Source organism: Trifolium pratense, linkage group LG2 (assembly GCF_020283565.1).
Source record: "Trifolium pratense cultivar HEN17-A07 linkage group LG2, ARS_RC_1.1, whole genome shotgun sequence".
NCBI classification, from domain to species: Eukaryota; Viridiplantae; Streptophyta; class Magnoliopsida; order Fabales; family Fabaceae; genus Trifolium; species Trifolium pratense.
In genome coordinates, this window is record NC_060060.1 from 22,182,696 (window position 1) to 22,198,096 (window position 15,401).

A 15,401-nucleotide genomic window follows, 5' to 3' on the forward strand; every position below is an offset into this window, starting at 1 on the left:
ATTGATAACCTTATCAAAGTTGAAAACTAATTAAAGATTTTCTTTTGTCAACAAAACTAGTTAAAGCTAAGTAGCTTAAAAAAAAGTTCCAAGTGCCAACCACATACCCACCATAATGAACGAGTCACTACCACAACCACATAAAAAGCCTAAGGTGAATAAAAAGCTATGTAGGTGATTTGTGGGGTCCAAATATTCAAGCATTAAGACTATACCCATAACTTTGGATGATATTTTTCTTCCACCAAACTTTGGATGATTTTTATAAAACTCAAAATGCTAATATTTTATAACGTACGTAGACAACCAAATCTTTATCAAAGGAGAATCGAATATTCTCAATTCACGGTTTATAAACATCTTCATTCTCCACCATCCCACTCTTTTTAGTTTTTAATATAAAAAGTATTGTTTGCTTGCATTAGTATTTTTACTTTTATTTTGTTTTTGAACTTAATTCTTCTATTCACAAAAAAAATTAATACATATATAATTTAGAGTTCGACTATAAAATAAATAATATTAATCTAAAATTAATTCAACCTAGATCGGAATATAATTTTTAATTTTTAAGTTCGACCATAGGATAAATAATATTCATCCAAAATTGTTTCAAGTTGTGTTGGAATTTAATTTTTAAATCCATTAAATAATTTTTTCTGAAGTACATAACCATTTTTTTTTACTCAATTTGCAGTTGGCTGTATTTTAATTAAATATTCAAATTATTAGGTTTAGAAAAAGCTACGTATTTTCATTCGCACGCTGACATTTCCCACGAACTATATGACCAGCATAGTGGCAACTTTCAACATCAAGGATCAATGAATCTGAGATAATTTAAGTTTATTAATCCTTCGTGACATATATATATATATATATATATATATATATATATATATATATATATATATATATATATTTGCTAGGCTTTCTTTTACATTGGACTCCAAAAGGCTCTCTTTTTCTCTCATCTCCTAAGTTCTAACCCTAGCCGTCATCTTTTTTTTTTCTTCTTAGTTTATCAAAGAGGGGTGATTTCAGGTCAAATCTTGACCTAAAATCACCCCTCCAAATTGTTTTTTCTTTCTCGTTATTAAATAAGTGTGATTTTTCACATATTTGTTTGGTTTTGTGTTATTTGTTATCCCGTCCTTGTGCGGTGTATTCTGTTGTGCCGTCTTTGTGCGGTGTATTTTTTTTTCCCGTCTTTGTGCGGTGTTCATTTGTTTCAGGTTGAAGGATTAGATCCGATCAAGTACAAATCTATCCAATGTCGACTTTTGTGTTATCAACGCTGATCTGGGGGCATGGACATTCCAGACACTTCAATATAGTCATATATGTAGGCTTATGTAATTTGCCATTTTATGCTATTAATATGGATGCTGTGAGTTTGTTTGCAGATTCATCCTTTTTGTTTTTAGCAAATTTGAATTTGTATTACATCGATGTACTCTATCAGTTTGAATGAATGAATATCCTTTATTTTTAGTCAAAAAATATATTTGCTAGGCTTTTGTTGCACTACTCAGTTTTGATTAGGTACGTCAATTTCATATCATGGCTATTGGCTACACTACTCATATCCTAACCACACTTCACACCTACCAACGATGCCTTAATTAGAACAGTCTTTCTACTAAATTGTTAGGATTTAAGTGAGACCCGAATCCAAAAGACTAGTCTAATGGATAATGGAGTCTCGTGATTTAAATACTACATTGAGCATTTTTAAAATACTCGATGTGAGACTTCTAGCATAAACATACATTCTTCTAACAATGAAGTTTAATGAAATAATCAGATATCATTGAATACTGATCATATACTCCCTCCGTCCCAAATTGTAAGAAAAAAATAAAAATCGCACTTATTAAGAAAAATTAAACCATAATAATTTGGAGTATGTATTTTTGTATTTTTCTTGAAATATGTTTCATGGGAAGATGTACAAAAATAATTTTCATCGGTTATTGTTTATTGGTAAAAGTGGATAGAGAAAATTAAATGCAATTTGCATTTAATTTTATGAGAATAAATATAAAAATTTCTTGGAAAAAAGAAATTTTTGTTTTTTTTTTCTTTTATAATTTGTTTCTTTTATAATTTGTGACAAAGAAATTGAGTTTTTTTCTCTTATAATTTAGGATGGAGGGAGAATTTAATAGAAATATTAATTTTAATTGTTCTTATTTCAATATTTTATATTGTACAAGAAATATAAGCTATTGGTTTCTTATAGAAAATCATAATAAAGGTACAAAATGGTATAGATCTTTTCCTCTCTTCTTGGGATATTCTTTTTCTCGTGGTGATGCTTTTGAGGGGTTCTAGTTTGTTGGAGGTGTGCATCCTTGTTACCTTGTAGTTTTATTTTCCTATTTGTTTTCGTGTCTTACCTTAGTGATTGTTGGGTTCTGGTGGAGTGTACTTCTGGTACCTCTTTGTTTTTTTTTGAACCTTCTCTTGTACTTTTTTGTTTTCTATTTTAAATTTTTTAATATATTATATATTTTCCGTTAAAAAAAAAGTATAAAACACGGCTAATCCATCACTTTTCAGACTTTACTTACTTCGCGTTAAACTCTGAATATTATTATTGTCCCTTTCTTCAAGAAACTATAGGATTAATATAAATAAAAAATTGAGAATTAATAACATTAAATTTGAGACTATGCATTTATCTTATAAATTTTGAGAATTAATAACATTAAATTTGTTTTCTATGATTTTTGTTTATATTTGAAGTTAAAATTTTTTGATAATTTTTGCTTATAAATAAAGATAGAGAGTAACTGAAAGTGCTTAGAGGAGATGCAATGAGTTTCTTCTAATTTAATCAAAGTTTTAAGTTTGATCAATGAATTCAGTATGTAGCAACGTTAACATTTTTAGAGAAAATTTGTCACCATTGGATTCTAAAAACCGACGAAAAATTAATTTTTACAGTTGTCTGCGAAGGATATTCCGTTCAAATTAAATGGGAAAAAAATGGCACTGAGTATATTTCGGAATATTATTTTTTTTCCTGGATATTTTGTTTTGACATATATAAAAAAAAAATCCAGTCAATAAAAAGAGATTCCCAAAAAAGAAAGTCAATTACCAGATTAGACTAATACGCGTTTCCAATGAACGGATATTATATTTCCCAATATTGAAATTTCATTCCATAAATACATTTATTTTTTGACTCATTCATTCCATAAATATTGTTGGACATTATTAATAGCTAAACAAACATTGGACACATATATATGGCACAAAATAGGACGGTCCTAATTAAAGGACGTTATCCTCCAACCAAACACTACCAATACCATCATCAAACACAACACTATCTAGACAATTATTATTTGATTTTTGTCTCTCTATGATTTCATTTCAAGTGCTATACACATTATTACTATCTTCTTTCCTCACGGCATATAGTATGAGTCTCATATCTCATGGCATATCACTATCCTCTATCACGACAAAGCCAAGTTAACCTACAAAATATGTATAGCTTTTGTCATTCATGTTGGTCACGTTAATTATATTGGCCAACAAAAATAATAAATCAAATATTTTTTATTTGTGAAAAAAGAGTGGTCCAACATTTATTTGGGCCCAAAACAAACTTTTAGTGGATGTCATTAGAGGGTAAGTAATTTTTGAATGAGACCCTTTTAAATTTTGCTTTTGCATATTAGTACTTTACATTGATATCTTACTTTTTTTTTAAAATAAATTAGAGACCTAAAATAAAGATTTCAATATTCACAAATATTAGCTAAGAGAAATAACAAAATTATTAGATCAAATATCGTGAGTGGAATTTGAACCATGACTCATCCACTTATGTGTGTGTAAATTTTCAATATAGTCATTTCGTATATCTACCAAAAAACAGACTTTAATTGTTTAGCTCGTAGATGGGAATGTGGTGATATTGAGAATTGAGATGCGATTTAATTAGTACTAACCCTAGATTTGTCGATTAATAGATTTGGATTGGAAGGTGAAAATCCATCATTCTTAATGAAAAGCAAATCAATGTGTGAAACTGTGGATGTTTTAGTCAATTTTGGGTGTAGTATGAAAGATGTGTCTTCTTTAATGTTTGTCCTAGTAATATTAATCATGTTTTCCTAGCGGATCTGATGGGGATGGCGGCCCTTCATTTAGTTCCTTTGTAATATATTTTTTCTGGCCTAGGCCCTGATGATCACAAAAAATAAAATTAACCCTCAATTTTTTGTAAACTGTGGTCATGAGATCAAGGTTTTTGTATCTAATCTCACAAAATTATGAGAATAGAGCTATCTTTTCATCTAATTTACCCTGAATCATGTAACAATGCGTGTGAATATAAAATTGTTAATTAAGCCCGATGTTTTGTAAAACAACCTTCAAATAGTGGTCAAAAGATAAAGACTTATGCATCTTGGTGAAATTAGGTCAATAATGTTTAATCACAATATTCCAATGTAAATTATACACAGCTATAACAATAGTCATATCACCTTGTTTAACCATAATAATATAGTCACATGATTAACCACACATAAGCACAATGCAATCATAATTATAGTCAAGCCAACACTGTTTAGCATGATCTCAACACATTTGTAACCACAATCACATGTTTAACCAGTATCTCAACACGAGTTCAACACAATCGTAACTAAAATCTTGTCAACACTATTTAACCATAACACTCGATCGTCAAATTTAAAGGATTCAAATCTTGTACATATTGTTTCATGTTGTAATTAATCTCATACATTGATTTGATATCAGACGCACAAGAACAATAAGCATTATTATTTCTACACCAAATCCAAGTTCCAATTTTAAATCCTATAATGCCACATTATTTTTTCCTAAATTAAAATAAAATAAAATCTCCCAATCAATTAACCCAAATAATCTTTCTCTTTCTATGATGAAAGATTAGAGAGAGAGAAGCTCTCTCTTTCTTTTGCCTCACATATAAATATATAGTCTCTCTCTAGATTATGTTCCTTATACATGGATTGATTGAGAGCATTATTATTATTATTATTTTTTATAAACAAACAACACAAGTGTGTGAAAGCGAGAAGAACAAACATGTCTCTATCTCGCACGTGCTCACACTGCGGCAACAACGGCCACAACTCTCGAACATGCAACGACGGAGGAGGAGGTGATGGTGGTGGCGGTGGAGGAGAAAACAGCATCATGATTTTCGGTGTTAGACTCACTGCAGGAACCACCACCACAGCCGCCGCCAACACCACCACCACCACCACCACCCACAATAATCCTTTCAGAAAAAGTGCCAGCATGACAAATCTCTCTCAATATCAACAACAGCCTCCTCAAGATTCAACATCCGCCGATGCCGGTTATGTCTCCGATGATGTTGTTCATGCTTCCGGCCGATCCCGTGAACGCAAACGAGGTTAGTAGTTTAAATTAATAAAACAATTAATTTCAATTTTAACTCTCAGTTTAGTTCTTAATAGAGATGATATGAGATTTTAGAGAAAAATATTAATTGGAAGTTTAGAGATGAGATTTTTGGTGTGTATGAATCCATATGGTTGCTAGAAGAACCTAGAAAGAAAGTGTAGAGATGAGTTTATCAATTTTTATTTTTCTTGGTGAAATTGTGATTATCAAATTATTAACAAAAATAAAATAAAATTTGTTGGTGTTATAATTACATGAAATTCTGAACTTATTTATTATTTATCTTTTTTGAGAAAATTTATTATTTTATCTAATTCTTCAAAATTCGATTATAATTAGACTATATACTTTTACTTTTATTTTTAATAATAATTAACTATAGGGTCTTACTAATGTTTGTCTTAAGGACACCCGTTAAGCCTTAACAGTTAAGGAACTTTAGAGATGAGATTTTTTGATGTGTGCATTGAAAAATACAACTGTTTAACTTTTAAATAATAATTGAATACATAACTTTTGAAACAAATATTTCTATATCAAGTTATTTATCACGTGCCTTAAATATTTGCCTTAAATAAATATAAACTTTGTTTAAAAATACTAATATGATTAGTTCATTTCTTTTCAATCAGGAAAATATATTAGGTTTGTTAAATAATATATTAAGTTTAGTAAAAAAAAAATATATTAAGTAAATTATTTAGTACTGTTAGAGTTTTGTTGGATACATATATTAAGTAAATTATTAAGTAAATATAAACTTTGTTTAAAAATACTAATATAATTAGTTCATTTCTTTTCAATCAGGAAAATATATTATCTATATTAAATAATATATTAAGTTTAGTAAAAAAAATTATACTATATTAAGTAAATTATTTAGTACTCTTCGGGTTTTGTTGGATACATATACTTGCGGATAAAATTCATTCAAATTTTGAATTTATTTTTAAAATAAAATATAACATCACATGACATTGAATTTTACATATAGTGCATCGATATCCAACTAAATAGTACTACTAGCTTATTATTAAAATTTTAATTATTATATTTACTTTAAATATTTTATAATATTGAAAAAAATGTTTGATTTAAGTTATTACTCATTATTATAACATAGTATGCACAATTTTAATAAGATTTGTGCAACATTATTATCAATTCACACCGTGATGATCATAATCTCTAAAGCAACATTTATATTAGTTGAAATTACAAAAATCATAACACAACTGCGATTGTTATTTAAAATTCTCTGAAATATTAATAGATAAAGTTTGATCAATAATTATTAATATTTTTTGAATTCTTGGATATTTAATAATTAATTTTAGTAAATAAAAGACGGTTAATTAATTTTTTTGTTTTTGCTTTTGTTAATGAAGGTGTTCCTTGGACGGAGGAAGAACACAAGTTGTTCTTGTTGGGGTTGCAACAGGTTGGTAAAGGTGATTGGAGAGGAATTTCTAGAAACTTTGTCAAAACTCGCACACCAACTCAGGTTGCAAGTCATGCTCAGAAATATTTCCTCCGCCGTCATAACCAAAACCGCCGCCGCCGGAGATCTAGTCTCTTTGATATCACCACTGATACGGTAATTTTTTTATTTGTAAGAAAAATTATCTTCCTTTTGTTTTTTATTTTTGATATTTTTTGTTTTCAACTTAATAATAATAATAAAAATCAGCGTTAAATAAGTAAATATTCTCTATACTTTTCTAGAATTTCATTTTTAATCACAACTTTTGGTCCCTACTTTTAATCAAACTCTTGTATACTTTCGCATTTTTGAATGATTTTTTGTATTCATGTTTATAATATTATTAGAATATCTCTAATAAAAATTTATTGTTTTTTAATAAAAGATGAATTATTTATTAATTTTTATGTGCAAAAAACTGAAAAATTCATATTTAATTCATCTCTTGTTAATAAAATTTAAACTTTTGCAAGAGAGATTCATATAATGTACTAAACATGACCACATAAAAAAATTTAAAATTTTGAATGATACACACGAGTTGAATGACAAGTAGGGATAAAAAATCATGACAAAAAATACTTTAGGGACCAAAAGTTGTTGAAAAATTGTGGGATAAAAAACGAAATTTGAGATATTTATAACCCTAAAAATAATAAATAACGTTTTGACCATAGTAATGTAATTATTACACATTTATTAAATTATTTTTATATTATTTTTATCATATAAATATTAGATTTGATTTCTAGATATTTTTTTTAGTTACATTTCTAGATTTTTTTATGTAAAATATTTTACATTGTCAATTATAATTATCATATCATTAAAAATAATTAATTTTATTCATAGTTATTTTTAAAATCACATATGATTGTTTTCGATTTTATTTTTATAAAAGTATAAAATGTTTTATATGGGTAATGCTAACGCTCTGGTCAAAGAAACTAATAAAGGTCTTAACTCACTTAGGTTGGCTTAGTGCTCCTCTTAAGGTTTTAAATTCAATTTTTCTTAAGGTTTTAAATTCAATTTTTTCTGTGTCAATTTTTGGTCGGCTAGTCCATTAAGAATAAAGAAAACTCCTATTTTAAATAGTGTCTCCGCAAGTATGTGGTAAAATTGGTTCTCTCAAATTAATCAGTTTTTAAAAATAAAAAAGAAACCAATAAAGGTCAATTGTATATAAAACAAAAATCTTTTATACTTGAAAAGATAAATATATACTACTCTGACCTCTTTTGTAAGCAAAAATTCCTTTTTGCACACTTATTAAGTAGTACCCTTTTTATCATAATTTTATGTGATATTTCTATTGAAATTTCTAAAATGACCTTACAATATATTAAATATCATCGGGACTCTACAATCATGTTAAAAAGTAGAACAATTAATAAGAGTACTTTTGGAAGAATAACATTAAATGAAGTTGATTTTGATAACTTTTGCTTATATTTAAGGCCAAAATATTTTGTTGACTTTTGCTTATAAATAAGGTCAGAGGGTGTAAGTACTATTTTAGTATATTAGGATAAAAAATAATCTCATTGATGGGAGTTGGATTTAGTGTAAAGCGTTAAATTTCACAATATGACATTGAAATATTCCATTGACTAAAATAGTATTGCATCTAATAAATTAAGATGTACTATATATAGAAACAAAAACGACTTTTTTTTACTAAAAAAAGTGCTGTAATAATGTGATTTGATCAATACATGAGGAGGAAGAGTAACAATTATTCTATATATGTTTGTTTTCGTTAAAATTATATTCTATTTTTGTTTATATATTTTGTTCTCTCTATATGTTTTTTTTTATATAATTAATAAAAAAATTGTTGTTAATGTAATTTTAAGAATAAATTTAATTTTGCTAAAAAAAAAAAAGAATAGCTCTAATTTCAACTCGAAAAGGAAAAAATTGATCTAATTTTTATTTTGATTATTTATTTTAGGTGATGGAATCTTCAACTATGATGAAAGATGAACAATTTCAACAAGAAACTGTGGTGCCTCTACCACCACCTACCCCCACTGCATATCCATCCTCCCACTATGGCGGCATCCCCGGGACCCCTTTCCCGATTGGTCTTGGTCCGGTAGCATTGCCGGTGATGAGTGGTGAAATTGCAGCCAAGCCAATTAGACCAACACCAATGTTGCCTCCTTCTTCTAAGATGGCTAATTTGAACTTGAAAGACAAGGCATCTTCTGCTTCTTCTTCCATTGAGCCTTTCCCATTGTCATTGAATTTGCATTCTTCGCCTCCGTCGAACGATCATTCACCAGAAACTAGCGGCCATTCGTCGCCATCGGCTTCGTCATCGGCTTTTAATTCTATGTCTGCAGGCAATTATAGTGGTGGGGGTGGGGATAGCATTATCAGTGTTGCCTGAAAATATAGTTTGGTTAAGTTTTGATCACTTGGGTTTGTAAATTGAGGCAAAGTTGGAAATATACCCAAGGGGGAAAAAAAAGAAATAAAGAAATATTATTTAATTAAGTAGAGAGGATAATATAATATAAGTAGGAGGGACTAGGAATAATATAATAATAATATGATATGATTATGATGATTAAGAATTTGGGAAAAAAAAAAGGAGAAGATAATGTTAGATTATGTAGGTGATTAGCCAAATTAATTGGTGGTTTTTGGTGTACATGTTTGGATTAATGGATAGATTATTAGAATGAGAAAGAGAAAATGGGTTTGGCATATTCTATTCTATTGTATGGCTGTTGAGGGATTCTTCTTGTTTCTATTTGTCTGAGGGAGTGTGACCTTGTTGAAGTGATTGGGCAGTGGGTACTCTTTGGTCTCTTATTGGTCTGTTTCTTGCAACTTGCTATATTAATTTTTAGATATTAGTTTGGACAAAAAGAATATATTTTTATTGGTATTTTTTAATGCTTGCCAGTTGTGATTTTTTTATTTGAATAACCTTTTATTAATAATTATTAAAAAGATACTTTGGTTTCTACCAAAAAAAAAAGATACCTTGGTAAAAAAAACCTACAAATACCACCTCCCAAGTCCCAACTACTACTAGTATGTACCAATTTACTTCCTCCTCAGTCCTCTCCGCTTAAATACCTTTAATATGTTTCAACTATTTTTTTAGGTTTTTCTTTTTTATCTATCTATATATATAAATCCTAAATAGTTCTTTTACTTACCACTAATCTAACTCTAATTGTATCAACCAATCATAGCTTTTAAATTATTTTTTTCTTTTTTAATTTAAAAAAATCACAATTCATCGATATGTGTCTCCAATACTAATGCATGAACCCACTATTATGATGGATAATTAAAATGCTTAAATGCTTTCATATTTTTAAAGCCAATATAATTGCTCTAAGTGTAACACTCTCTCATTAAATTCTTATGGTCGTAATTCTTCACCCTTTTATATTAGGAAAATTCTATGGTACAGCCCCTTATTTGGATTGTTTTGGTGCAGTATTAATCTGACCAACGAGGATAAAGTATTAACTAACTTTAAACTTATATGGTACCTATCATGTATTTTTATATCAAATAATATTTTAACTAAGTCCCTATCATATTAAAAGTTATAAAACTACCCCGATATTTAAATTGTTTTTTATTTTAATTATGATTGTGAAAAAGAAAAAAAACAAAGTCAGTTTCTTCTTTTGAAGTTTCATGGCTTTCAACGTTACTATCTCCAGTACTTTGGTTTGTCTCTGAATCCAAATTTTTCTTGATTTCTTCCTCCTTAGTCTCACTGAAAGTCTCGTCTTGTTGTGTGACTTCACCGACACTATTTTCTGTCCCTAATTTGCTATCATCTAAGCTCTTGTAAGATTTACTTTCATCTAAAGTTTTTGTCGATCCTCTAAGTTGATTATCATCAATTTGACCATTCGGTGTTTCGGCTTCTACAGATTCTGAATGGCTCTCGCTAATTGAAACTTTTCTACGAAATAAAAAAAGAAAAGAAGAAGAAGATGGAATTAAGCTTAAATTTGTCATGGGTTAAACTGATATAGATATTAAGATGGTTTTTCAATTTGGGTTTAGGGTTTTCAATTTGGTCAAATATTGATGCTAGAAAGAAAATGGATGTCGAGGCTTATCACATATATTATTTAGGGATTTACGCATTTTTTTTTAATTGAAATATTGATGGTTTTTTTTAGGATGATTTTTTTTAATTGAAATAAAATTTGTTTTTTGTTTATAATTTGTAAATGAATATTTACTTGATGGGGGACTCATATGCAATAAATAAAAGTTTGTTAAAAAAAAAAGACTCACCATAAACTTACGCTGATGTGAGAATTAAAATGAATTATATTGATGCTCTTACTCTCTCTATTCCATTTAAATACCTCATCACAGTGAACCCTTTTCTCCATAAATCTCTTTCTCACCCTTATTTATTCATTTCTTTTCCCTTTTTGTAATATATTCACGTTTTATTGTTTTTTCTTTGATTTTTTTTTTGGTACATGTTTTTCTTTTCATTTTTATTCTCTTATTTGTGATTTTTTGCATTGGGTTGTATGATATTTATGACTCTCTACAAATAAATTGTTTGAAATTCAAATGTATTTCATATTTTTAGACAACTTCGAGGTATGCCTTTTTCTCTAATATTCATTTTTGTGCAATTTTATTTCATATTTTTAGACAACTTCGAGGTATGCCTTTTTCTCTAATATTCATTTTTGTGCAATTTTCTCTAATATATAAGTTTTACTTCTTTTTTTTTTTTTGCATTTTTATTCTCTTAATTGTGTTATTTTTTTTGCACTCGGTTGCATGATATTTATGAAACTCTACCGATAATATTGATTGAGATGCAAATGTAATTCATATTGTTGGAAATATTAACTCTAATCCACTTACTACGTTTTAGGATATAATTGGAGAAGTCGAACTAACTCAAGGTGTGAGTCAGATTAAAGGTTTCGTTGTTCCGTTAGTCGATGATTTAATGCAAACACAAAAAATGACTGTGTGGAGTTGATTGAATCCCCTATAATTTGTGTTCAATTTTTGGAAATTATATAGAATATATATGTAATGACGGAAAATAAATATTGTCCACAAATTCAACTCAACTTTTAAAAATACTATGATTGGAGTTTGAATATCTCGGATCCTCTATTTAATTTTTATTATTACTAGCGGGCCAGGCAGGCGCGTTCCGCGCCTGCCTGTGTCTAACTTATGTACCAAAAAAAAAGATACGCATTATGTTATGGTGAGTTTGTTAATAAAAGATTTTTGTTGCTACTAAAAAAAACAAGGGTAATGTTGGTATTATGAAAATTCTACCCCAAAACTCATGTATTCTTTTTATATATTATAGTATAGAATAGATATAGATGAAAAAACCATAAAAAAAAAGAGAGGAAGTTAAGGGCAATTATGGAATAATTAAAAAACCATAAAGGAAGTTAAGGGCAAAATGGACCAAAAAAAATCCAGCTCAAACTCCCTTATCCCCTTTATATATTGTTATAGATTATTATTATTATTATTATTATTATTATTATTATTATTATTTGTTATTTTGATAATATTTTGTTTTAATTTTTCCATGTTATATTATAAAACAAGGCATCACACCCGTGCATCGCATGGGTAAGGATCTAGTTGTTTTACGGATATAAAATTTTTACCGTCACTTTTTTATTTTAATCAACAAATTTTATTAATGGACAAATACCTTAAAGGGTTGTCAAGATAAAAACAAAGAAAGACAAGATGATGAAAACCCATTAACCAAGCACAAGACGGAAATGGGTATGGGATAAAATCAAGTGAAATATATGCCTTTGTGTTAAGGAAAATGGATCAATGAAATTCCACTTGGACATAAAATGTCACATGATAGAACCCCACCCGCACAAGACACAACAAACAAATACACCAACTCACCCCTTACAATAGCTTGAGTACATATCTCCAATACTAAAAAAACAACCAAAAAATACCAAAAAAAAAAAACTAGTCTAAATGCTAACCACTTGTTAAATCAGAGTAAGACAAATGATCAACTAAAATCACTCCTTTTAAAATCCTCCAGAGACAACCGGGATCTCTTCTTTGGTTGAAGCATATTCTTATTGATTTTAAGGTTACAGAACAATGAGCTATCCTTCTTTCGAATCATAACTATGCAGTTCAATTGACTTCCAACCCAACCATAACAATGGTATGAAAAAACCGAACCAAACCAAACCATTATGGTGTATAGCCAAACCAAACCGAACTGGAATTATAGTTCAGTTTATTGGTTAACCGAACGGAACTGTTAAGCAGAACTGTACTTATGGTTTCTTGAAATTATGGTTTCCTGAACTGTTAAACACAACTGAATTAGTGAACTTATGGTTTACTGATTTTCTATTTGTTTTTGTACACAGAATTACAGAACTGTTAAACACTTTTTTAAAACTTGAATAACTAAAACTGCTTCTGTAATGTTAAGCTATTTTTATGTGTTTATATGTGATTGTTCTTAGATTGCATATTGGGCCTAACTCATCCTTACAAAACCGGCTTGTAAGGTGATGATTGCCTCTAGTTTATAAACACTTATTCAGGTCATCTCGCGAGGATTGCCTCTACTTTATAAAATTAATTAGTAACTTAGCATATTCAATCAGTCATCATTACATTCGCAGAGCCAAGAATTACAATAACAGAGCAAATAGAGTCATCAACATGGAAACAAAATTATTAAGTTGTTGAACTACATTCAATGCACCCTTAATAATCCAACTATTATGTCAATTATAAATGAAGAATCATACTGCAAACATGATTCAATACACCCTTTATCTATCACAAATTTGATCTCAGTTTTCAGTTTCATCACATTATTACTATGTTGTTCTTCATAGTTGCAACAAACACTACATCATCACAAATCATCAAAGACTCCGAACTGAAATGCAGAGGTTCGAACTGAGTGAGTGTAGAATCAGAGCTTTAGGTTTGAACTAGAAAAAAAGTCAAACCTAGAAGGTTCGATTTTGGGATTTAGGGTTCACGAAGGGAGAACTGAAACGATTAGGTTTGATTTTGAATTTAGAATTTAGGGTTTATGTTGTTTCCATGTGAACTGATAAGAGAGAACTCAGAACCTTTGCAAAAACAACTAAGTTTTGAGTTTTTAATTTTGAGTATTGTGGTTCGGTTCGAAACAGTTCGGTGGAGTTATTAGCGGTTCGGTTCACAGTTAGAGAACTATATTTGAATTATTGGTTCGGTTCGAGAACTTATGTCACAGTTCGGTTATTTTTGGTTCGGTTCGGTTTGCAATTCATTTTGAACAGTCCTATGCATAAGGTTTGCACTAACCAATAATAAGAAACTTTTGACTCTTAAATACTCTACCACTAAACATGTATAAACCAATGAGCAACACACAAAATACTTAAAAAAAAAAAAAAACACGCACACAAAATACTGTTTCTCCAAAGTAGAACATAAAATATTTCATAAAAAAGGCTCAAAATGTTTATTTCAGTACTTCATAAATATTTTCATTTTGCATTTGTTGATTACCCTAAATATCTCCAAAGCACTATAGTATTTCATTTCGAACAATTAACCCCATATCACAATTTGCAAGAAACAAACAATTAACACAGCTGCTTGATTTTATAATTTAAGGTTGTAAGCAGTTCTTTGGAAATACAAGATAGAACTGTAATTTAATATAGTCAAACTGTGTCACTCATTGTGGGACAGAGGGAGTATTTCCTTACACGTAACTTTTAATGACCGACAAGCCCATGATAGTTTGCAGAAGCAATATCGAGTGACTTTGAAAACATGAAAGGGAGCATCAGAAACTAAAATCTCATGAAATCGCAGGGAAGAACTTTTAATTGACACTTTCATACGTTTTCAAAATGAAAAGCGATAATTCTAACTGTAAAATGCCTTGCATGATACGGCTGTGTTTGTATCCCACCCTACCAGACATACACAGTAAGTAAGCCAAGCAAGGTTTGCCATACCATTACCTCTCCTATAGCATTTACATCCAAAAAATCAATCATGTTTAAGCCTTACTGTGTATCAAGCATGTTATTGGAGTGGGAAAAAAAAACTTGTAAAGAGTGTGAACTACATAATTGTGAAAAGGCCTAACTAAACAAATTTATCCGTTACCTCCGGTTGACTTGTTAAACCGAAATTTCTTGATTCACATTGGTTTAACGTTTTGACACAGACAAATGAAGTGACACTCAGAGGGGCAAGGAATCTCTCAATACAACCAAAAGGGCAAATATCCCTAAAGAATATAAAGCACAATTTTTTAATTAAAAATACTTTAAAATATATTAAATTATTAATTAAGAATACTTAAAATCCGCGATGTGAGCCTTCCTTTTTTTCAGTTCCACTGTTTCATAATTAGAAATTTTGAACAAAATCTACAAACAAAAAAAAACCATTCAAATAATCAACCAAAAAT

General features: G+C 29.0%; 1 protein-coding gene across 1 annotated transcript; it reads left to right on the forward strand.

Annotated features, from left to right (window-relative positions):
• Positions 1–4,883: 4,883 nt before the first annotated feature.
• On the forward strand, positions 4,884–9,811 carry LOC123909419 (transcription factor MYB1R1). The gene is made up of 3 exons (XM_045960252.1): positions 4,884–5,434; positions 6,834–7,042; positions 8,886–9,811. The coding sequence occupies exons 1-3, from the start codon at positions 5,101–5,103 to the stop codon at positions 9,324–9,326; spliced, it is 984 nt and encodes a 327-aa protein (XP_045816208.1). The 5' UTR covers positions 4,884–5,100; the 3' UTR covers positions 9,327–9,811.
• The last annotated feature ends 5,590 nt before the right edge of the window (positions 9,812–15,401 follow it).

Coding starts and splice junctions, on each gene's coding strand:
- LOC123909419 (XM_045960252.1), top strand. CDS start 5,101: ATGTCTCTATCTCGCACGTGCTCACACTGCGGCAACAACGGCCACAAC. Junction 5,435..6,833: donor ATCCCGTGAACGCAAACGAG/GTTAGTAGTTTA, acceptor TTGTTAATGAAG/GTGTTCCTTGGACGGAGGAA. Junction 7,043..8,885: donor TTGATATCACCACTGATACG/GTAATTTTTTTA, acceptor TATTTATTTTAG/GTGATGGAATCTTCAACTAT.